The 25,741-nt window shown below is 34.3% G+C and overlaps 3 protein-coding genes across 5 annotated transcripts; 2 read left to right on the top strand and 1 right to left on the bottom strand.

The window, feature by feature from the left end:
• The first annotated feature begins 510 nt into the window (after nt 1-510).
• Nucleotides 511-1,500, top strand: LOC140878630 (RING-H2 finger protein ATL16-like). The gene has a single exon (XM_073282246.1). It carries the CDS (start codon nt 547-549, stop codon nt 1,498-1,500), a length of 954 nt encoding a protein of 317 aa, XP_073138347.1. The 5' UTR covers nt 511-546.
• Nucleotides 1,501-5,014: 3,514 nt separating this feature from the next.
• Nucleotides 5,015-8,128, top strand: LOC140882374 (CDT1-like protein a, chloroplastic). The gene is made up of 7 exons (XM_073288344.1): nt 5,015-5,406; nt 5,499-5,618; nt 5,741-5,978; nt 6,562-7,272; nt 7,390-7,591; nt 7,677-7,767; nt 7,879-8,128. The coding sequence occupies exons 1-7, from the start codon at nt 5,051-5,053 to the stop codon at nt 7,934-7,936; spliced, it is 1,776 nt and encodes a 591-aa protein (XP_073144445.1). The 5' UTR covers nt 5,015-5,050; the 3' UTR covers nt 7,937-8,128.
• Nucleotides 8,129-9,250: 1,122 nt separating this feature from the next.
• Nucleotides 9,251-12,170, bottom strand: LOC140882375 (deacetoxyvindoline 4-hydroxylase-like). Of its 3 annotated transcripts, none has more exons than XM_073288346.1 (5): nt 11,935-12,170; nt 11,723-11,788; nt 10,589-11,171; nt 9,971-10,292; nt 9,251-9,891 (listed from the first exon to the last, which is right to left on the bottom strand). In XM_073288346.1, exons 3-5 carry the CDS (start codon nt 11,110-11,112, stop codon nt 9,637-9,639), a joined length of 1,101 nt encoding a protein of 366 aa, XP_073144447.1. In that variant the 5' UTR covers nt 11,113-11,171; nt 11,723-11,788; nt 11,935-12,170; the 3' UTR covers nt 9,251-9,636. The 3 variants fall into 3 exon arrangements, with proteins under 3 accessions (XP_073144447.1, XP_073144446.1, XP_073144448.1); XM_073288345.1 differs by having other exon boundaries at nt 10,589-11,154; XM_073288347.1 differs by lacking the exon at nt 11,723-11,788 and having other exon boundaries at nt 10,589-11,154.
• Nucleotides 12,171-25,741: the final 13,571 nt, after the last annotated feature.

Genomic DNA, 25,741 nt, shown 5'->3' with positions numbered 1-25,741 from the left:
GAAAATACGAAAATAAAATAATAGGGATAATTGCATATACTACTCCTGTGAAATCATGAGATTGCTAAAAACCCTTCATGACTATAAATCTCTTGTGTTTTCAAATTTTGTGCACAAATACCCTAAAATTACATACAGACAAGGGATTATGTGTTCAAATTTTGAAAACACAGGGAGGTATGTGCTCAAGATTAAAAAAACACAAAGAGCTAGAAAATCATTATTTTTTTTATAGGGGGTTTTTAGATATCTCGGTATTTCACAAAGTTAATGCATTCAATTATCCTTAAAATAATATATTGTGTTAGTTAAGAGTTTCCTCTTTGGAAATTTCATTATTCGGTTTTGTGGGTATTAGTTTGGATTGAATTCTAAAATGAAAAATGCCCCTTAATAGGTTCTCCTTTGGTATTTCAAACTCTTGTATCGGTTTTGACTTCCAAATAAAACCAAACTCATTCATCAAATTTCATCATCATTCCAACTCAGAATCCCATGGAATTAGCTGCATTCACATCTCATGAATCTCTATCTCCATGTCCACCGATGTCTGCCAACAACAGTTTCCCAGTTCTTGCCATTGCAGTATTATGCATTTCAGCCGCAGTCTTTTTGCTCCTCAGCTACTATGTTTTTGTCACAAAACGCTACTTCAGATGGCAGCAAATCGACCCGTTGAGGCATTTTTTCTTCCGCCGCCCGCCACGGCCCGATGTCGTTGAAGATTCCGTGTCATTCCGCTCGCCTCCGCCGTGGCAAAGCCGAGGGCTCGATGAGCTGCTGATTCGGGAAATTCCCACCCTCAAGTATAGAGGGAGTCAATCATCAGCAGAAATCTGCAACAGATCATTTGCGAAATGTGCGGTGTGTTTGAATGATTTCCAAGAAAATGACTTGTTGAGACTTCTTCCCAGGTGTGCTCATGCCTTCCATTTAGATTGTATTGACGTGTGGCTTCAAAAGAACTCCAACTGCCCTTTGTGCAGATCGACCATTTCAGGCAAGAACAGGCATCGGATCGAGAAAATAATCGCACCTAATTCATCGCCTCAAGATTCGGAACCAAATTACCAAGCTGACTTTTTAGTGATGAGGGGAGATGGAACAGAGTTTTTATCCAGTAGACATGATCAAGAAATAAGCAGAGGTGATTTGAACAGATTCTTGGTGCAATCTTTAAGCCATTCCTCGACAAAGTTTCAGAAATCGAAACCGGGAAAGTTGGAAAAAATCTCCAGCATGGGAGACGAAGGGATTGATGTAAGACACAAAGATGATCGGTTTTCGGTTGAGCCCATCCGAAGATCCTTTTCAATGGATTCTGCTGTGGATCGCCATGTATATATATCAGTTCAAGAGATTTTAGTGCATAATAGGAATGTTAGAGAGGGTAGAAACAGTGAAGAAAGCAGCAGCAGCAGCAGAAGCCAAAGATCCATTTTTTCTTTTGGACATGGAAGCGGCAGATCAAGAAATGCTGTACTTCCTGTTGAATTATAGTCATGAATTTCGGTTTAATTTGAATTAAATAACCGAGCCAAATGTAATCGAAGTTCGGAAGGTGTAAAAGCAAGTAGAGGAGTTGTCTTTCTTGGATGACATAAATTTTAAAGTTCATTAAAATTTGAGTTCCGATCTTTAAAGTATGACGAATTTTCTATTTCTCATCTTTTGGATGGTAAAGAAGACAGAAAATTTCACAGGGGATAATTCAATTTTTTGCTTATGCTCTTTCCAATTTTCTAAAATTTTAATCTATTTACCATCATAAAAAAGGGAAAATTATATTTTTAGTCTATGTTTGGTATTTTAACAATTTAATCTTTTATGTGATCGGTTCTAAGGATGATAACGGTGCGGATTTTGCCAAATCCGGGACCCACCCTGCTAGGAAAAAATCAGACCTCGATCTGGACCCGTCCCACCTCGTCCCTATTAAAACCCGGTTTGGACCCGCCAACCCGCTTTTCTTTACCTTTAAACTTTTTTTAATTGAATTATTATTTATTATATATACATACATGCATATATATTAAATGAAATATATATAATATACGTAAGTACATATTTAATTATGTATTATGTATAAATATAAACAATATATATTTAATATAATATATTATATACGTACATAATTAATATATATATATATATGCACAAAGCATACATAGTATATATAAATATATATATATATATTATGGGGAGTGTTATTCTCACTCCAAAAATTATTTCTTACACTTCACTTTTATTATTTGTTATCTTAACTTACGGATTTATACTTGCTTAATTATTTTTCTATTTTATTCTACATAAATAACGATTCATAGTTATACTAGAAATTGTTTGTCCTATTTCATTTCCAAGATTTCAGGGACATAATTTTTAATTCTTCCGTTTTTTCTCGCTTGTTTTGATAGCATTTACTATGAAAAAAATTCATAGCTTCCAAAATTTATAGTTTATTATTCATTATGAAGTGGATCAAATAATAAGAGTAGCGATTACAAAAAAAATCAAATAAAATTTCTTATGAATATATTGATCATTCCCTCACGAAGTATAATTTCTCTCTTTCAACTCTTTATTTTATTACTTTTTGTTTATGAACGATTTCTGCAATTGAGATTTTTACCCATGATATTGAAGGCTTTTTGGAAAAAAAAAACATGATTCAAAAAATTAAGGTGATATACTTTTTTGACCTATAAATTACTTTGTTCCATTAATTTATCATTGAATTAATTAAGAATTTTTGTGATAAAACTCGATGTATTAAAGTTCAAGAAGGCTACAGGAACTACGAAAAATTGGTTAACAACTTCTAAGACCCACAATGCAAGTAGTGGGATGGTGAAGGCACTCGGAAAATCGGATCGACTCTCGAGAAACCAAACAGAGAAAGAAGAGAAAACCAAGTCAAAACAGTTACAAGTAGTGGAATGGTGGAGTTGAGCACCCGGGGAATTTTCGGCACTCGGGAATCAACTCGAGGAACCAAGCGAATAAAGAAGAGATAATCAAGTCAAAGCAGTTAAGAGTTAGTGAGATTGTTAGTGGGATGGTTAGTGCTGCAAGAAGTGGGATAATGGAGTTGAGCAGTTGAGGAACTAACTTGGAAACCAACATTTAAAAAGGGCTTCCATGCATAAATCAAGACATCAACAATCAATCAATCCAAATCAAGTTCCAAAAGCTCTCGATTTTTACAGCAAACTTTCTGCATAATTTTTCAAGCTTTCATTTTCATGTTTTTAGAATTTCAGTATATATTTCCAGCATGTATTACCTTAGTTCCTCCACGTTTCAAGTAGTATCTTTTGCACAAATTGGGCTGGATAATTGAACTTTAAGTTTAGGAACTGGACCCCAACTTCTTATTTGTTTCGGACCTAGAAAATAATTTTATTTTCTGGTCAAACATATACATTTTTGTTTAAGATTCAATTTAAAGTGAGATTAATCGATGAGCTAGCATGAACTAAACTTAGATTATTGAAAATAAATCAAACTCGTATAATAATCTTCTAAATAGAAAGTGACATAATTTATTCTAATTTATGAGCAAAAAGAAGTAGCATTCATCTAGAGTTTTTTATTTTGTGTAAGATGTTTGATTGGAATTTGGAGAAAAAATTTCTCATTTGAATTTATTTTTAATTAAACTTAATACTTTGTTATGTAAGTGATCCTTTTATATATTACCGTACAAAATCAAAAATATAAAATAAATAAAAATTGCATTAAATATATTTCCTACGGTGAAGGTAATAAAAGAGAAAATTTGAAGTTGTATTATCGAAATCTTAGAATAGAATAGGAAATTCGCTCAAAAAAAAAAAAAAAAGAATAGGAAATCCCTTCAAAAATAAAAAGAAAAGGAAAAAGAATAGGAAAGACCATTGTTAGCATAAGTATGAAAGGACATTTTAGTCTAATAAAATATAATTTTGTTATAATGTTCACTCACCGTTCTTATCATGAGGTGACACTCAACTATTGGATGTGATATATTGTGTATCCAATAGTTGAGTGTCACTTCATGATGGTTACATTAGATGGACACAATAGGTGGACAGCATAGCAAAATTCAATAAAATATATGAGTAATTTAGTAAGGGTAAATTTGTAAGCTAAGATAAAATTAAAAAAATAATAATAAAAGTGGAGTGTGAAAAGCAAATTTTGAAGTGGGAATAATACTTTCCATATATTATATATTATAAATATATAGAAATTTTCAACTGTTCAACCAATGATGTCCAACTCGTTCCCGATCATTAAACTCTGGTATCGTGTTTTAGTTATGCGAAAAATCAAAGTGCCGAGTTTTAGTGGTCGGGGATGAGGTGGAAAAATATTTTTGGGCAGCTGAAAAATCTTCTATAAATATAATCTAATTATATAATTTATATATATATGTGGGGCGGGTCTGGGGCGGGTTCACTCAAACCCGGGGCTACCTCCGGACCCGTTGACCTGGACTCACCCTGCCCCGCAACCTGTTTGACCGGGGTGGTGGGTTTTACCCGGGATCGAGTTTAAACTCGGCTCATTGATATCCTTCGCAATCTTAATCATGTATGTTTAATTTTTTTATTTTTTTTGCAATTTTCATCCAATTTTGGTTGGAAAAACAAACGCTGTGATTCGATTATTTGACAATCCGGATTGGTTTTAATTGATTTTTGGTATTTGTGTTTTATGGTATTTAATTATTAAAAAATTTGATATTTTATATAATCGATAGGTGAAAATATAACTTGGCCCTATAAAGAAGATCCTCAAATTTTTTTGCCACACAAACAATCTAAACATAACGGACTAAAATCTTCCCGAGGCAGTCCCAATTCTTTAGCCCATCTATCTGATGTGCTTTACGGTCCAATCCAATTAATTCCATTTCGGCCCAAATTCAACAGACCTAAAGAGAATTACAGAATCACCCTTCTTCTTCGCCCCGCGGGAAGATTTGGCGCCAAGGAGAGACCCGCGCACCTACGCATATATACTGTCACTCCCTCCATCTCACCTTCACTGTGTGTCTGAAACCATGGAATCTGCTAAATCTTCGTTGCTCAATGTGTGCAAGTCGAAGAAGCCGCTCCATTCTCCGTCGGGTCCACGGAACCGGAAGATCTCCGGCTCCGACTCCAATCCACTGACTGTTAAAACTCCCGGGAAGACAGCTGATCCGCCTCGCCGTATGCGCCACCGTAGTGCGGCGATGTCGATTAAAGAAATCAGGGAGGCGGCCCTGAAGCTGCGGGAATCGGGTTCCGGCCAGAACTCGAGTCATGGCCCTGTCGTTGGATCAACAGACGAGCATTTTGGTACCTTGTCTGAATCTGCGGCCGCTGTTAAGAAGAAAAAGAAATCCGCTGATGGAGAGATTAAGCTCCCGGAAAAGTAAGTGATTTTGATTATCTGCAAATAATCTAGAATGCTGCGATTCGCTTTGTATAAGGTTGATTAAATGCTTTATAATACATGTGTTTCAGGTATGAACTATTGGATAATTTTTTCAATAGCTTGGATAGCTCGATCCGGCTTCTACAGTTGAAGAGATCTGCTACTTTGTTTACTAATGTTAGACCCCAAGTAGAAACTTTAACGGATAGGTGAGCAAGATCGGATTAAAGAGTTCTTTTTTTTTTGTCAGTTTTTTCATTTATTATCTTTTTGTGTTGGCACATTGATTTGTTTTTTTTTTTTTTTGTTATTTGTATTGATGAAATTTCAGAAGGTTTACACATAGCCATTTAGCGCAAATGAAGTTTATTATGCCGGATGTGATTGAGATTGAGAAGGCTCTTCGGCGTGATGAGCGCACCAGCTGTATTAAACCTGATCTTCGCATCACTTTGAATGTTAAAGCTATTGGGAATGGAAGTAATGCTAAATCTGATAGTCGAAATGTGCAGCAGCTGAGGAAAGTTTTCCGTGCTCGGCTTGTGGAATTCTACAAGTCTTATCCGGAGGTAAAACATTTACTTGCCAAGTAGCCTATGAATTGCATGTGATGTTAGCTCCCTTTAGACCCCATATGTGAAGTTTTTAATGTGATTTTAGATATGAAGCAAACTCATAGTTGGCACCACATGTCAATATGGTGTTGTTCATTAGTGTGATCATTGGCACTCTGCATACTTGGGTTTTCTATGTGGAGAATTGCCTGGCTCTTTTTTTATTTTTAAGAATTCGTGATACGATTTTCATGTCTCTATGATTCCTTGTATCATGTGAAAAACTGAATTCATGGTGGAAAAGTATTCCATCCTTGTGAGGTTGATGCATTATCATCTGATTTCATGTGACAAATATGTTGTGCAGGCAGGCTAGAAAATCCAATCTTTGGGTCAGGCTTGCTCAGACTTGTTTGTCTGATGACGCTAGAATAATTTGTTTGCTGGGAATTGTTTACTTCATTTGGTTGCCAGAACCTTGAAAAATAATTCTCTTAGTATAAACTTGTCGAGATAGCGATTTATACTGCTGTTGGTTGCCATTTACTGCTTCTGCTATTCACCACAAATTCGTGTGACTGATAAACTACATCTTCAGGGAGATGATGTCCCGGAGGATGAGCTGCCTGAACCATTCAATAGATGGAAGGAAGATTATTCGAGAAACTTGGTTTGCGCTTCAGTTTCATCTTCGACAAGTGAGACACCTGGAGCGGAATTGTTGTTTGGAGACCCAGCCAACGCATCGTATCGGTCTCTATCGTTTAGGAGAAGTTTCACACCTCGGGACTCAACGCATTGTGCAGAAAATCTGGAGCAGGAGAAGTCAGATATCGATGCTCATGCTTCGGTTGATTCAGAACCCAAGTTCGTTGAAAGTCTTTCAGAGAATGCAAGCAGTGCATTTTCTGTCATTTTTCCTTCCAAATTCTCATCTGATGGGGCAGCTTCAGCTCATGTAACACCATCAATCCTTCTCGACACCCCAGTAAAAAGTGTAAATTTGGCCAAGAATGAAGATGGGTCCTCTACTCTTGGTACGCCGGTAGAACTTTGCTCTACTCCAGCACAGCTGATATGTTCTACGCCCATACTTCAACCGCCTAAGAGATGTTGCAAGAGCCCGAATGATGAGTCGTCTGGATCACCAAGCAAACTAGTCAGGCGCCCACCCCCAAACAGGCCTCTGAAGTTCGACACACCTACAAAGAGTGCAAATGCTAACAATACGCTTAGCAGAAGCACATGCAGAAATTTATCAGCCAGTGACGAAATCTTTGACATTCTTCCAGAGGCTCTTTTACGATCAGTAAGCTCTTATTGCTGGGGTGACATGTCACACGGCAAAATATTTGACATACATATCAACTATTTATTTATTTTAATAAACATATCAATTAGACATAACTTTTGTCCATATCTACAGATACAAGAAAAGGAGAAGAAAGCATTAATGGAGCGTGATCCAGCAATCTCACAAGCGAAGTGGAGGCGACAAATGATCGCTGGCTTGCCCAAGCTCTTTAACATGATTTATTTCCTGTTTCAATCTATTAGACGTTCTGTCCTCACACAAGAGGAGCTCATTCAGAAGATAATAGCTGGCAATATGGATGTTGTTGACAGAAGTAAGCTCAATTTCTAATAAGAAAATTCTCAACCTTTTCATATTGCAAAAACTAGTATGAGCTGAATCTTGTAATACCATCACAGGGGAGGTAGAAGAACAACTTCGATTGCTGCAAGAACTTGCTCCTGAATGGATTCACGAAAAATTGGCATCTAGCGGAGATCTTCTTGTATGGTAAGTTTTGCATATACTCCATCACTCAGCATTATCCTTCAAACCATGAAGTTCTTTTCCAAAAGTACAAGTTCAACATTATATGACGGTTTACAATATCTTCTTTTGCAGTATTAACAAGATATCAAGTCCTGAAACAATTAGGGCTAGACTAGCAGAGGCCAAGTGAGAGAACTGGCAAGGAAACAAATCGTAGTTCTATGTAAAACTTTTTCTAGATGTTATTCTCGTCCCCACAAAGTCATTTAAATTACTTGGTGTTTGCACTACTCGTACATATTTATTTTGTTTCATCATGGGTATCCATCGGTTGTCTCACAAACCTTTGTTGAACTGTTTCAGCGTGCAAAGTTTTTGTTAGCTAATTGTAACACTTGATCACAAGCCTAAGGCGAAGTTCGATTCCGTGATTGAAGTTATTAGTTATGGTGAAATAAGATTTCCAGAATGATCCATTGTCCTAAAATACAATTTTATTTAATTTGGACTGCATAGCTTGGATATTCACATTGCTTCCAAATCCAAACTCCCATTCGAATATTCAGAAGTACACTGGTCGGCCAATAACTTGCGTGATTTTAAATAGTTAATAATAAAAACAAATACAGATGGATAACTTTTGACAAAAAAAATTACAAATAAACCTCGTAAAATACCAAGGATACTGTCAATAACAGTATCAAACTCCAACTAAGCACTTGTCTTGGTTTTATTTCTTTGTTTTTTAATCAGCATAAAGATAAATCAAATTGTTCCAATTCTTGAAGTAATCGCCTTTTCCTTGTCTTTCTTGGCAGTTATACTCACACAACACAACATAAAATTGCACCAAAAGATCCACTAAGATAGAACAAGTGAAGCATGAGGCAGAGAGAATTGTTGGAATTTAGAACTCCTCAGCACCCTTCTTTCGGCACCAACAACTGGGGTGGCGCGTCTCCTTTACTAGCAAGAGACATCCCCAAGGCATCGCTGGATCAGAGGTATTTACGCCTCAACACCATCAGAGATCGCGATCAAGTCTTCCCTTCGACCACCATTGAAGAAGCTATCTTCAGTTCTCCTCCGGCTGCCACCATTGGAGATGAAATTTTCAGCTTCTCAAAGGCTGATGAACCAACCAAGTATGAATATTCGGCTGCACCGCGTCGAAAAGGGATACTAGGAAGATTGATTTGGAGACACCGAAAACAGAGTGTATTAGTTTTGGGTTCAAACTCAAAATCAAGATCTAAATGGCTACCCAAAATGGATTCCAAGAGAAGATGGCCTAACGGCTGGTGCTGATTTCCGTTTTATCTTATCACACCTTGTCAAATTTCTTCATCTGAATTGAATTCATGCAGATTCTTCACTGGATCATTTCTAGCAACCTCTGTACCTCTATTTAGTAAATAACTGGAGTTGTATTTGGAAGACGGTATGTTTAAGTATTCTGACATATTTGAACCAATATCAAAATCGCAGTTAAACGAAAAGGCAGTGAAAAGAAAATTAGTCTATAGATAATGTAATGGGAAAACTATTGTTCCAAATATCCCATCTGTACATATTTAACTCTCTGGTAAGGCCATTAGACTGAGATCTTAGGATTGACATTTTGCTATTTAACTTGCACTTCAGTACACAACGATGATCGAACGAATCGACTACAAATTTGCATCTCCTAAAAATTTTTCCACATCAAATTAGAAAAAAATCACTTCTATAGTCACAAAGAATGCAAAAAGAAACCGAAAGCGTACAACCTTAGAAAAAATCAAAGAGTGAACTTTTCCCTAGTAAGAATGAATAGAATAACTTATAAAGATAACCAAGAACACCAGAATCCTGCCATGTTTTCGCAAAGTCTGATGTAGCAACTGTGTTTTATAACTTGAAACTGGAAAGGGCTTGGCTACCATCTCTTACATTTTTCTGATACTGAGTGGTAACAAAATCAAGATAACATACTTCTCGGTATAGTGGAGGATTTTCTTTGGATAGAAGCTCTTTTATGGGTCCATAATCCTTTAGCATTTGCTGAGAACTTGGAAAAAAGAAGCAAGCAGCGGATACACGAGTCCCGACTGATCTAGCCAATACTCTATGCTCCACGCTCTTGAATTTGTCATTGGTGATAAGCTGGATGTAACAGATATTTTTCAAAGGTGAGGTTCCTAAAACATGGATAAAGAATCTTGAATTGAAATATGACTATTACCTGCAGAAGATCTCCAATGTTGGCTATTAAAGCCCCTTCAATTGGAGGAACATCAATCCAGTTATTTTCACGATGAATTTGGAGTCCGCCAATTAAATCCTGTACTACTATGGTGAGAACGGTGGGATCCGAGTGCTTACCCGTGCCAAACGTCCTGTCGGGTTCGGGACAAGCTGGATAGTATAGGCATGTTAAATATTCACTTTTCATGCATTGTATCTGGTTCAAGAAATCTTTGCTTAGACCAAGTGCCTCTGAGAATAATTCAGACAAAAGATCTCTCAGTTTGATCATGTATTTCAGGTACTCGATGACTTCGCTCCTGCAAACCAGATTTAAGGATGATGATTCAACCAAGGTTCCGAAGATCCAATTTGATGTCGAAGAACAGGACTGTTAATTTGAAGGATTCTAGTAAATTTTTCCAAGAACACTGAATTCTATCTGCTTAACACTGTCCCGAGAATGGGTTTTCTAACTTGCTAGATTACAGAATCCATTGTCCTTGAAGGAGATAAAACATGAGAATTCTCTGTGATAAAAGCAACTCTACATCCTACAATCTAAATTCACTAATACGAATCATCAAGTACGTGTTAGAAAACATCGAAAGGATACCTGCAAACTGATGGAATAGCCTCAGGTTCCAAGATATCATCTTCACAAGTGCAAGAAAGTGCATCCCTCCACCCCGCCACATCTGATTTTCTGAAATGTCCATTTATGTCATAGAACCTAACTTTTCTCCTAGAATCTGAAGAATAAAGCTCCATCTTTGCTTCGGTCGGTTGCTCGTGGAATCTCCTCGTGCTTTCTAGTATAGCTTTCAGCACACTTAATGGGACTCCATGGTTGACCATTTGGAAAAATCCCCAAGATTCTGAAGCTTTACGAATCTCATCAACAATCATTCTCCGTCGAGCCCCCCCTTTCTCAACTCCTTCGAAATCAATCACCGGAATCTGAAGTTGAAGTTCACCACTATCATCAGTTCTACTAAGCAAACTCTCTGGTGGGCTAATGAAGAATCTTGGGATCTTTTGGATACCAGAATCTACTAGCCCTTTAACGCCGGCTTTCGTTTTCTGGAAGTCTTCCACTTCTTTCTCCCAATCATAATCACTAACATGATCAGTTCCCATATTTCTTTCTTTGCTGAGTTTCTTTTTTGTTTTCTATAGGCTCTATGTGAAGTATGAATCTGTTAGACTGAGTAGTAATGGTTGGGTAAAAGAAGCATAATCAGGGGAAAATGTAAGAGATAAGCAAACATGTGGGGAACAGAGATTATTGAACTTCGGAATAATGCAGTTCTTAATTAGTCACAACTTGCTAATTCTCTAATTTAATACTTTTGTTTCATTATAGAAATCAAGAAATGAATTCACAAGGCAATCCAGCAAACTCCATTTTAGCCAAGTAAACAGCAAATAATGTTTCTGACATTGATTATCCTTTTATTTTCCTCTTTTCAACCGCAACTGCATGCTTGCTTCAGCTCAGTCAGCCCGTTGGATGTTTATTTTTTTAGATAATTCCATATGCTACATGAATCAAATTTGACATTTTTTTAAGAGAAAATCTAAGCAAAACTCGATAAATAAAGGTTTATATTGAATAGCATAGTGAGGTGGAAACAGCTTAAAGAACCCGTCCAAAGAACACAACAAAAGCATAAGAAACAAAAAAGGTCACAATCTTAACACACAAACAAAAATCCATTTTCTTGAAAACACTTAAAAGAAATTTCACCTTGCAATCAATAAGCCAACGAACATGAATGAACCAAATGCAAAGACTTTGCCCACCACAAGAACTCTATCAAAAGCCAACAAAATCACAAAACACATCATGTGGGAAATACAGACAACAAACAGGAACAGATGATGAAAACACACAAATCTCGAAACTCCCGAAAAATCAAATAAACAAGACTTGTTTTTTAGCTAACATGTCATTATTACCTTCACTGAAGAAGGGAGTTTTCACCTCTCGGGTGGTTGCAGAGATAAAAACCAAATAGAGCCAATGGGGGCGCTGGTTCTTCTTTTATTAATGTTGGGAGAAGTGAACTATGGATGGTTGATGTGAAGTGTCAGAAGAAAATGGACAGCAAGAATCATTCTTTATCATTTTGCAATTTTGATAAAATAAAAGGAAGAATGAATGCTTAATGAGGACAAAACATGGAAGGAAGAAGTAGTTGTGGTTTGGACCATTATGAAAAGGGGAAGAAATTTATGTCAATATCTGCAATCCATCAGTCATTATAAACACATCTCATGAAGATGGATTGGTGCCCTCCTTTAATGCTATGATTTTCAAAATGGATATGTTTCAGATTACAAGTTAAGATTTTTTTAATTACAAGATTATGATATCCCAACTGTAAGATTAACATTGCTTGCTTTATTTGTCTCGGGAGACAACTTTTTTTCATAGTATAGTTAATTTTTTAAGAAAATATGTAGATATTTTGTTTTGTTTTTATATATACTGCAAATACTTGTAACAATAACATTTATTATATTCGACATACATTGAATTTAGTTTTGGAAAATTCTTTAACTTACTATACTGAATTTTTTGAAAAAAATTAGTTCCTTGAAAAAAATTAAGATAAAAAGCTATTAGAAGAAACTTGAATACCAAAATGGCAAAATCTATGATACTTTAATTTATTCATAGAAAATATCAAATCCCCAACACTATCTTCACAACTATTTAATGTTCACGTGACTCTTAATTAGAGTCGGGCTTTATATAAAAGTAGATCCTAATAGAAAATATTTATTGTGATAAGACCTATCTTTTAAGTAAAGACATAAATAATAGAAATATTATATTTTGTATATATTATTTAAGTGTTTTTTTAAGTATTTCTAAACTTGATTTACCTTCAATAATTTAAATTAATAATATTTGTGTTGACTCGATTTGATTATGTCATTATAGAATGCATAGCATTTATTTTACTAAGACAATATGAATATAAACAATATAGAAACCATGATAACTCTTAATTATTATTCATTAATTTTATACATAAAAATCCTATGGGATATTTTTTCTATAAAAAAAATAAATATACCACTTTTAATTCTGAAAATCCAATTTATAGATTTTTAAAATAAGTTTCTGAATCGAAATGGATTTATAACTTGACTTTATAAATAAGAATTAATGAAAACAATATTGTTCATATAGTTTTAAACTAATCATATCAGCCATAATTTTTTTATAAAAAAAATATTTTTTGTATAAAAAAAATGTTTGTTATATTAAAATAATAATAATAATAATAATAATAATATATTTAAAATTTTAAAACATATAACTATTGAAGTTTAATCAACCACTCCCCTATTTCCGTCTCTGAATACCGGCCATTTATTTTCGTAAAATCTCTCTAATGATATTCTATTAATCTTTTCTAAAGCATTTGAATCGACTGTTGAGTGGAAAAGTCAAAGGATGGCATTTGGCAGCTTGTGGCATAAGGAAAATGTGACCGGCCAAGTGGATGACAAATATGTGAAGGAAATTCATAATTGAATTTCTTTTCTCATTTATGCACCGAAGAATTACACTATAAATATGTGCATCCTCTTGACATTCTAAGTATCTCATCTCAAGTTCATTTCTCTGATTTTTGAGTTCTTCTCTTTTCCTAATTAATTCTATATATATTTGTGAGATAGGTTTTCTCCTGTATTAAGAGAGTGAGTATCTCTTTGGAAACACAGAAAGAGGTTGTAATTCTCCAAATATTATAGTGGAATCTTTTGGTCTTGCCCGTGGTTTTTACCCTAATATTTTTGGGGGTTTTCCACGTAAATCTTGGTGTCTATTTTAATCTTCAATTTCCATAGTTTCTATCTCGTAATGCTGCACCTGGGACCAACAAGTGGTATCAGAGCCTTGGCATAAAATTTTTTAAAATTCTGAGTATGCTCTGTGGTTGCAGCTTTGACTGATCTTCCACATCAGAAAAGATTTTTTGAAGATTTTATAAGGCAGGATTTTTGTAGTCAAGATGACGGCAAAATACGAGATAGAAAAGTTCAATGGGAGCAATTTTTTGCTGTGAAAATTGAAGGTGCAAGCAATTCTAACAAAAGAGCATTGCTTGGCAGCTATTAGAGATAGACCAGCGGACGTCACGGACGATCAAAAGTGGAATGAGATGAATCACAATGTTGTTGTCAATTTGCACTTGGCTATAGCGGATGAAGTTTTGTCAAGTATCTCTGAAATAAAAAGCGCAAAAGTTATTTGGGATACTCTGACAAAATTGTACGAGGTCAAGTCACTACACAACAAGATTTTCCTAAAGAGAAAGCTTTATACTCTTCGGATGGCGGAATCCTCATCGATGACCGACCATATCAATACACTGAATACTTTATTTTCTCGGCTCACGTCTATGGGGCATAAAATAGAGGAAAAAGAACGTGCGGAGCTTCTACTTCAAAGTCTACCAGATTCATACGATCAGCTCATCATCAATGTTACCAACAATGTTCTTTCGGATAATTTAAATTTTGACGACGTCTTAACTGCGGTTCTTGAAGAAGAGAGTCGTCGAAGGAACAAGGAAGATAGGTTGGCAACGCCGAAGCAAGCAGAGGCTTTACCGATGACGAGAGGAAGATTGACGGAGCGTGACTCCAGTGGGAGCCACAGATATGGTAGATCCAAGTCAAGAAGTAAGAAGAAGAATATTTACTGCTTTAAATGTGGCGGTAAAGGGCACTTCAAGAGAGAGTGTACGAAGAGCATCGATAAGGGATCTCAAGGAAATGTGGCCAGTACTTCAGGCGGTGGTGAAATATTATTCAGCGAAGCAGCAATGGTTGCGGAAGGCAGACACAAATTTTGTGATGCATGGATTATGGATTCAAGAGCGACGTGGCATATAACGTCAAGGAGAGAATGGTTCGATCAGTATGAACCAGTCTCAGGAGGATCTGTATTCATGGGAAATGATTATGCCTTGAAAATCGCTGGGGTCGGTATCATCAAAATCAAAATGTTTGATGGCACTATTCGCACCATACAGGAGGTACGACATGTGAAGGGCCTGACAAAAAATATTTTGTCTTTGGGGCAATTGGATGATATTGGGTGCAAAACCCGTATCGAGAAAGGGATCATGAAGATTGTGAAAGGCGCGCTTGTGGTTATGAAGGCGGAAAAAGTTGCTGCAAATCTGTATGTATTGTTGGGGGAAACACACAAAGAGGCAGAACTAGCTGTTGCATCAATTGGTTCGGGAGAAGAATCAACAGTGTTGTGGCATAGAAAGCTTGGACATATGTCAGAAAGAGGAATGAAGATTCTCTTTGAATAGAAGCTGTTGCCGGGGCTTACAAAAGTGACTCTACCCTTTTGTGAGCATTGTGTTACCAGTAAACAACACAGATTGAAGTTTGGCACATCTACTGCCAAAAGCAAAGGCATATTGGAGCTGATTCATTCTGATGTTTGGCAAGCACCGGTGGTGTCCCTAGGAGGAGCGAGATATTTTGTCTCGTTTATTGATGATTTCTCTAGGAGATGTTGGGTGTATCCAATCAAGAAAAAGTCAGATGTTTTCGAAGTCTTCAAAGTTTTCAAAGCGCGGGTTGAACTTGATTCTGATAAAAAAAATCAAGTGTTTGAGGACTGACAATGGAGGAGAATATACCAGTGATGAATTTGATGCATTCTGTCAGCATGAGGGTATCAAAAGACAGTTCACGACGGCTTACACGCCTCAACAGAATGGAGTGGCAGAGCGGATGAACAAAACTTTGTTGGACAGAACAAGGGCCATGTTGAGTACTGCGGGTCTACCAAAGTCATTTTGGGCAGAAGCAGTCAAAACCGCTTCTTATATCATCAATCGTTCTCCTTCAATGGCGATTGATTTGAAGACTCCAATGGAGGTGTGGACTGGAAAGCCAGCTGATTATTCTCGATTACATACATTTGGAAGTCCGGTGTACGTGTTGTACAATGAACAAGAAAAGATCGAAGTTGGATTCCAAATCCAGAAAGTGTATCTTCTTGGGCTATGCTGATGGAGTAAAGGGGTTTCGCTTGTGGGATCCTACTGTCCACAAGCTTATCATCAGCAGGGATGTTATCTTCGAGGAAGATAAAGTGAAGGGAGACAAAGACACACTGAATTCAGAAACTACTATCATTCAGGTGGAAAATAAGATAGACGAAGATCAAGTTTCTTGTGAAGCAGTACCAGAGCACGAAGAACAAGAACCAGTTGAGTCAGAGGTTTCCAAAGTGAGGCAGTCAACTCGAGAGAGAAGACCACCAGGATGGCTTTCAGATTATGTCACTGAAAGCAACATTGCATATTGTCTATTAACAGATGATGGTGAGCCATCGAGTTTTCATGAGGCTACTCAAAGCTCGGATGTATCCCTGTGGATGACAGCGATGCAGGAAGAATTGGAAGCATTGGACAGAAACAAAACTTGGGATCTTGTTATACTACCACGAGGGAGAAAAGCTATCGGTAACAGATGGGTCTATAAGATCAAGCGTGATGGCAATAACCAAGTGGAGCGGTATCGTGCGAGATTGGTTGTCAAAGGGTACGCTCAGAAAGAAGGAATTGACTTTAATGAGATATTTTCTCCTGTGGTTCGACTTTCAACAGTCAGGGTAGTATTGGCATTGTGTGCGGTGTTTAACCTACATCTAGAACAGTTAGATGTGAAAACGGCATTTCTTCATGGCGATCTTGAAGAAGAAATCTATATGCTCCAGCCAGAAGGTTTTGCAGAAAAGGGCAAAGAGAACTTGGTTTGCAGGTTGAACAAATCTCTGTACGGTCTCAAACAGGCGCCGAGGTGTTGGTACAAGAGATTTGATTCCTATATCATGAGCCTTGGGTACAACAGACTCAGTGCAGACCCTTGTACGTATTTCAAGAGGTCTGGTGATGATGATTATATCATTTTATTGTTGTACGTGGATGACATGTTGGTAGCAGGCCCCAACAAAGATCGGGTCCAAGAATTGAAGGCACAGTCGGCTAGGGAATTTGATATGAAGGACTTGGGACCAGCAAACAAGATTCTAGGGATGCAAGTTCACCGAGACAGAAGCAATAGGAAGATTTGGCTTTTCCAGAAAAATTATTTGAAGAAAGTCTTGCAACGCTTCAACATGCAAGATAGTAAGCCAGTTTCAACCCCTCTTCCTATTAACTTCAAGTTATCTTCTGAGATGTGTCCTAGCAGTGAAGCAGAGAAGATGGAGATGTCTCGAGTACCGTATGCATCAGCAGTGGGAAGTTTAATGTTCGCCATGATTTGTACAAGACCAGACATTGCACAAGCAGTGGGAGCAGTCAGTCGGTATATGGCGAATACTGGACAAGAGTATTGGAGCACGGTTAAGAGGATCCTTAGATACATTAAGGGTACCTCGGATGCTGCATTATGTTTTGGAGGATCAAATTTTACACTCAGGGGCTATGTGGATTCAGATTACGCAAGTGATCTAGATAAAAGAAAATCTACTACTGGTTATGTGTTTACAGTTGCAGGAGGTGCAGTCAGCTGGATTTCAAAACTGCAAACAGTTGTAGCATTATCTACAACGGAGGCAGAATATATGGCAGTTACTCAAGCTTGCAAGGAGGCAATATGGATTAAAAGGTTATTGGAGGAGCTTGGGCACAAACAAGAAAAAATTCATTTGTTTTGTGACAGTCAGAGCGCCTTGCACATTGCAAAGAATCCAGCTTTTCATTCCAGGACTAAACACATTGGAGTTCAATTTCACTTTGTTCGGGAAGTAGTAGAGGAAGGAAGTGTGGACATGCTGAAGATTCATACAAAGGATAACATAGCTGATTTTCTGACCAAGCCAGTGAGTACTGAGAAATTTGAGTGGTATAAATCCTCAAGTGGCCTAGCAGAAACATAAGCAGCGGGAATGGCAAGATTGAAAGGATGTGTGGAGATGTGTTTGATTCTCAATCAAATCTCCAAGTGGGAGAAATGTTGAGTGGAAAAGTCAAAGGATGGCATTTGGCAGCTTGTGGCATAAGGAAAAATGTGACCGGCCAAGTGGATGACAAATATGTGAAGGAAATTCATAATTGAATTTCCTTTCTCATTTATGCACCGAAGAATTGCACTATAAATATGTGCATCCTCTTGACATTCTAAGTATCCCATCTCAAGTTCATTTCTCTGATTCTTGAGTTCTTCTCTTTTCCTAATTAATTTTATATATATTTGTGAGATAGGTTTTCTCCTGTATTAAGAGAGTGAGTGTATCTTTGGAAACACAGAGAGAGGTTGTAATTCTCCAAATATTATAGTGGAATCTTTTGGTCTTGCCCGTGGTTTTTACCCTAATATTTTTGGGGGTTTTCCACGTAAATCTTGGTGTCTATTTTAGTCTTCAATTTCCATAGTTTTTATCTCGTAATGCCGCACTTGGGACCAACATCAACTTGCTAAATTAATAAATTACATAAATGAGTAAGATGATTATTTTTAGCAGAACCATATAACAAAGATAATTTAGTAAATTGTGAAGAGTCTTTATTGTTGTAATGAATTATTCGTTTTACATAAAGTACTTTCAGAGTGATTCCTAACAAGATTTGCAATGACGATAGCTTCGAGTTCTTCTATATTATCGATAATTTAACATCTCTAAATTAATAAATTTCATGACTGACAGCATTCTTAAATTAAGTTTTCATTGATATAAAATTAATATATATATACAAGAAACTCGATAGAAATAGATACATCCATACTTATAAATTGAACTTTATTTTGTTTCCCAACAAGATTTGAAACTAAATTTGCCTTTTTCTTGGTTTGTCACGTAGTGTGTGTTGGAAAAAGCTGCAGAAATATTTTTTAAAAAACTCAAACTGTTGGCTTTTGTCATTTTCTTCATTCTGTTGCTGCTCGTAGACCCCCCCTTCCAACACTCATTCAATTAAACCACTCCAAATATGTGCATGCCCTATATCTACCTCAACTAACCATGTTTTTAACTCAAAACCTTCTCCGTCTGTTTTCACGGGTCAATTTTATGAGATAATGGATGTCATATTCGAGTTGATTCATGAAAATTTTGTGTCGGGCAAACCGTGTCTTTGAATTAATTCTATAGTTATTGGATATATGCCGTTTAATAATTATATATGTACTTTTGATAAAGTTGGATATCCATTAGGAGGCGCACAATTATATTAGATATTAAGGAGAGGCATTGAATTATGGCTTACGGATGAGCGTTGTCAGCTAGACGCCCATTTCAAAGTCTAGGCCCATGATCTTAAACATGGGCCACATTATTGCGGATTATTGGCCCACATCTATAAGAAACAAGAGAATTTCGAAAAGATTTCACCTGTATATTTAAATCGTCGTGTGTATATATATATATATATATATATATATATATATATATATATATATATATATTCAATCAACTATTGGGATCTAGTTAACATACCTGTTCATGTATGTAAATCAAATATGCATTAGAAAAGTACATCTTTGATCTTGTAATTTGTAAGTTTAAATTTTTTTCTTTAGTTATCGTTCAGTTTACACCCTTAGTCCACTAGGTTGTTTCTTTCTTTTTTTATTCCCTTCCTTTTTTTTTTTTTTTTTTCAATTTCAATCTTTTTTTTATCGAAGTGATAATGTATCATCGAAGATGTCAATAATAAATATCGTCACATTAATTGTTTTCCATTGTCGCACCATTGACTTTTGGTGTCATGTAATTACAGATGATGAAAATTACTAAAATAAAAACTAATTTCAAATTAGTGGATTGATACTTGCAAATAATCCAAAAACATGACAAAAATAAAATATGCAAGTTATGGAAAATATAATTTTCCAATTTGAATTGAATTTATTTATATTTTATAAGATACATAAGGCCTAAGTGATGCAAATCGTCGAATATTTGTTAGTTCAATCATGTAACTTAAAACCCACTTTGTTTTGAAGGGTCCTTCTGGAGGATATATAGTAATTTAATGTAATAATTAATATGAGATAAGCCACAAATGCCCACATTAACTAATTAAAGATATGCAATTATTGGGTATATATAATTAGGGTTTGCAGCATCCAAGAAAAAAGTACATTTTGGGCACATTTCCCTTTCCAAAGTGCAGTTTTCTTGGCATTCATGTCTACCCTTTATAATAATAATATTATATATGCTTCGATCCTTGTGTGGAGCATATTTCCTGCTGAAATATTGTGGAGTATGCTCTGGAGATTGGGTCATGTGCTCCCTCCTTCAGGTCCCTGCCGCTCGTGCACATCCCTCGATTTACCCTCCGCATGAGCCAATGAGCCTCTTACTCATGTGGAACCGGGTCTCCTTCGGTGTCAACCCTTTTTTAAAAAAATAATATTATATATGCTCTGCCCCATTTATGATACCATTAAAATACTTATTTAATCCAAATTTAGTATGAGATTATCATAAAATATCATTAAAAGTCGTGTTTGTGTTGAATTAAAGGTTAACTGGTCAATGGCTTCTATCTGTAATCTTTATCCAAATTTAATCGTGCCAGCGCAGGGTTTGATCGCGGGCCCCATTAAATATGCGAATATAAGTGAGTTTAATATATTAGTACAATTTCTCAAAAAAAAAAAAAATACTAAATTTTTTTTTTGTTCTCTATATTTGATTAGTAATGGGGAGAATACTAAAAAGCCTTAATTTTATAGAAAAATTTAACACAAGGGGGTACATACGAAAGTTCAAATGTGAAGCATATTTTGAAGATTAAATAAAAATTTAGAGATGATAGTGATTTTCTTCGAAATCCGATAAAGAAAAATTGTTGAAAAATTTATTTTTATGAATTAACAAAATAAAACAAAGTTGATGAAGGCAATAAAATTGACTACGGACTAAACTTGAGCAAGATTTAAAGAACGAGTAATTTACATCATATATCCCTGTGAAATATTGAAAATATACACTTCTCTTTTGTGAAATTTTAATAGGCATCTTCTACCCTGACCTTTTCTAAAATTAGCACACTCGCCTCTTCAGATGAGTGATTGTTGCGCACGCGTCCCTTATGCGATTGGACAAATATTTTGATATTTTTTTTGCACCAAATACCCTTGTGAAATATTAAAAATGCATATTTGACCCCTGAGAGTATAATTTTTAAATCTATTCAACCCATAATACACAATTTTTATTAAAATTCAATTATAAAATATTTAGCAAACACTTTTCGTTTTATTTTTATTTTTATTTATTTTTATTTTTATTTAAATTTAAATTTATTATGATTAATTAATTTTTTTCTAAAAAATGTTATTACTTTATTCTGTTATCATTATTTTATTAAACTCACTTCGTGTTTTCAAATTCTCCATTAAACATGCATTCATAAACGAGATTTAAATACCTAAAATTACCAAAATATTAAACTAAAATAATAAGTCATGCATATTACTTTTCAATTTATGACTATATATTTTTACCAAAATCAAAATTTTTTAAAGTGCATTGCAGAATTTGCATTAAATAATAATACACAATATTTATTAAGATTCAATATAAAATATTTTTCAAACATTTTTAATTTTATTATTATTTTTTATTTTTATTTTAAATTTATAATACTTAATTAATTTTTTTTATAAAAAATATTATTATTTTATCTCGTTATCATTATTTTATCAAATCATTTCGTGTTTTCAACTTCTTCATTAAACATGATTCATAAATAAGGATTTAAATATCTAAAAATACCAAAATATTAAATCAAAATGATAAGTTCATGAATATTACTTTTTTTTATTTAGAATTATATAACCATGTTATTTTTTATTTTTTATTACAATTTGTGCAATGCATATTCTCGAAAAATTTAAATTTTGGTTCAATAATATATATATATATATATATATATATATATATATTCCTAAATCGAAAAGGCAATATGTTTGAACTTATCAGTTTAGTTCAATATTTTGGTGCTTGAAATTATTTAAATCTTTGTTTATGAATGCATGTTTAATGGAGAAGTTGGAAATACAAAGTGAGTTTAATAAAATAATGATAACAAGATAAAGTAATAATATTTTTTTAGAAAATAATTAATTAATGATAATACATTTAAAATAAAAATTAAAAATTAATAAAACAAAAAATGTTTGATAAATATTTATGATTGGATCTTAATAAAAATTGTGTATTATGGGTTGAATTAGATTTAAAAATTATATTCTAAAGGGGTCAAATATGTATTTTTAATATTCACAGGGGTATTTGGTGCAAAAAAATACCAAAATGTTTGCCCAGTCGCATGAGGGGCGCGTGCGCAACAATCACTCATTTGAAGGGGCGAGTGTGCTAATTTTATAAAAGGTCAGAGTTTAATATGCCTATTAAAATTTAACAAGGAAGAAGTGTGCATTTTCAATATTTCACAAAATATGCCTATAACATTTTCAATATTAAAGATGATAGTGATTTTCTTCGAAATCCGATAAAGAAAAATTGTTGAAAAATTTATTTTTATGAATTAACAAAATAAAACAAAGTTAATGAAGACAATAAAATTGACTACGGACTAAACTTTAGCAAGATTTAAAGAACTCGACGGACTTGATCAATCTCAACAAGTTGTCGAACTTAAGTAAGTTAGTTAATGAGGACCTCATCGAATCTATAAGTAAGTGCATGGGACTCAAGTTTCAATACTAAGACATGTTCTTAATTAAACCAAGAACATTATTTAGCTAAATAAGTCAGTGGGACTCAAGTTTCAATACTAAGACATGTTCTTAATTAAACCAAGAACATTATTTAGCTAAATAAGTCAGTGGGACTCAAGTTTCAATAGGGATGACAATGGGGCGGTTCGGGGACGGGGATGTCTTCCCCATCCCCATCCCCGAATTCAAATCTGATCCCTATACCCGCCCCAATCCCCATTAATTCTTATCGGGGATTCTCCATATCCATCCCCGCGGGGATCAAATTCCCATCCCCATATTCATACCCGAAAATATATATATTTATCTATATTATAAATAAATTTTATTTATTTATATATATATATGTATATATATGAATTAGTAAATTTTATTATATAGAAATATAAAAATTATTATTCAATTTTATAATAAAATACCTAAAATATTTTGGGTCAAATTTTTTATTATAAAACTAAAATTTAAAATTAATAAAAATATTTTAAATACAAAATATTTCTATAATTTAAAAATTAATATTTTAAAAAAAAATACTATATATCAAAAATTTATTAAGATTATAAATTGTTTTTAAATTTATCAAAATAAATAATATATATTTAGACTAATATAAATACTTTATATGTGTATGTAACATGAATGAGATTCAAATAATATTTTTATGTTATAAAAAACTAAGCTATCATAAAAGAATGTATTATATATAATGTATAAAAAAATATATTAATGAAATAATAATAATACTTTAATTTTAATTTTTTAATAATATTTTAGATTTAATAAAATTTTATAATTAAAATATTATTATTATTATGATTATGATTATTATTATTATTATTATTATTATTATCGGGGCGGGTTCGGGGATGGGGATAGCATCCCCATACCCGCCCCAATATATTTCGGAGATTTTTAAAAATCCCCAAACCCGAACCCATACCCGAAAATACTCCCCCAAACCCGCCCCGTTTCAGATTTCCCCGCGGATACCCGAACCCGCGGGAAAAATTGCCATCCCTAAGTTTCACTACTAAAAAAATACTAAAACAAAAATAATTGTTTAAAAATAGATGAACCAGTCGAATCGATTTACTGTTATCCACTCATAATATTTTGAAAAGAAAGCTTATTAGATTATTTGATCAATCGGAGAAAAAGCTTTAAAATGTCCATATTGTTTCCGAGATTTCCTATTTATATCCCTCAAATCTTTTTTGAGTCATTATATCTCTAATTCGTACATTTGTTTTCAAAAAAATATCTCTACCGTTAAATAATATGTTAACATCTAACGGAACACTAACGTGACTTGCACGTGAGTCGGGAGACGCTAGGATGATGCCTTAAAATATTCCCATTATTTTCGTGATTTCTCATTTATGTTTCTCAAATCTTTGTGTTGTCATTTATATCCATAATTCACACATGTTGTTTCCAAAAAAGTATCCCTACCATCAAATAATCTGTTAACATCGTACGGGACACTCACGTGACTTGCACGTGAGTTGGGAGACGCCCAACATAAATCTCAAACTCCATTCTTTCCAAGTTACAAACCCTAATCCCCAAAATCCACCTTCCCCTTTCTCCAAATTCCATCACATCGGTCGATTGGTCTCGGACATTGGGCGGCGACGGGAAGGGACGGGAAGAAAGCATAGTCGAGAGGCTCCATAGTAAGTTTTTTGATGTTTTTTTGTTTTTGTTACTCAATTTTAACGTTGACGAGACCCAATTTTTTTACAAAGACCTTCAATATATTTTGTTTTTGTTTTTATTGTATCAAAGTCCTTCAATATATTTTGAGAAGTAAGACCCGATTTTTTTCATTAGTTTTTCTGAAACATATTGTGTTGAACATTTATTGAAGCATTTATTGATTTACTAAACTGGTATTTTCTTGATTCAAATAACAGGTAGCTTAAAAAAATTATGATAGGGTAATTTGAAATACGGGTAGCTTTGTCTTAATTATTTTGTTGCCAAATAGTTTGTTTATTGTTTATTTGATACTGATTTTGTTATTTTGAATTTGTAGTTTAATTTAAAGTGAAGAAAGACTACTGTCATTGATATCTGATGGATATACGAAGTAGAAGCTTTTTGAGTTGCACCCCGGACTTGAAGATATTCATCAGCTAAATCTAGCTGACTTTTTATGAAATTCGCCAGTTCTTCAGCCTGCTTCATTTTTCACCAGAACTTGAAGATGCAGTTGAAGTTGACCCTCGAACTTTTTTGGGTAATAGGGGCAAAGAAAGCATGTTGTTTCTCCTTGTATGAATTAAAATCTCTCAATGCTTCCTCTTTACTGAGATATAATATTGATATGTGCAATACACCGCTATATTTGTTAACTTGAGTATGATTTATTCCTAACTATCATTAACACCGGGGTTCCGTCCAACAAAAATCACATACGTTTTTCCCTACATTACAATAAACAAACATTTCAAACATAAATTCTACTCATATAATATATATTGTGAAATTCGAATAGGAAACTAAAAATCAAATCAAAGTGCTCACCATTTTAGTTCTAAAATCAAGCTATGGTACCGACCTATTTAATTCGATATAAAATCAAACATTATTCGAATCAAGCATATTGCAAACAATAGCATCAGCTTATTCACATGTACACTCAAGACTTATCATTCCCATAATGTGTATTATAAAAGGTTAAAAAAAAGAAAGAAAAAAAATATGATTTGCATCTGATTGTATATATTCGATCTCCATGATATCATAATCCAAAAATCAAATAAATAATTACATGAGTTCTTCTCCTTCAGGTATCATAGTTCTCAGTGCGATAAACTTTAGTATTTCTACCCCAAAATTGGATTTATTTATGTACAATGTTACAATATCTTGATCTAGGACATATCTCAAATGTAAAAGTAATCTCAGTCGCAAAAACATATCTCAAATGCTAAACACTTTGATAAGAAAAAAACAAATCGCATAAAAATCGGGCCTCGCCAACGTTAAAATCGAGTAACAAAAACAT

Source organism: Henckelia pumila, chromosome 2 (assembly GCF_033568475.1).
Source record: "Henckelia pumila isolate YLH828 chromosome 2, ASM3356847v2, whole genome shotgun sequence".
In the NCBI taxonomy this organism is placed as follows: Eukaryota; Viridiplantae; Streptophyta; class Magnoliopsida; order Lamiales; family Gesneriaceae; genus Henckelia; species Henckelia pumila.
This window is presented reverse-complemented; position numbering and strand designations above follow the sequence as displayed.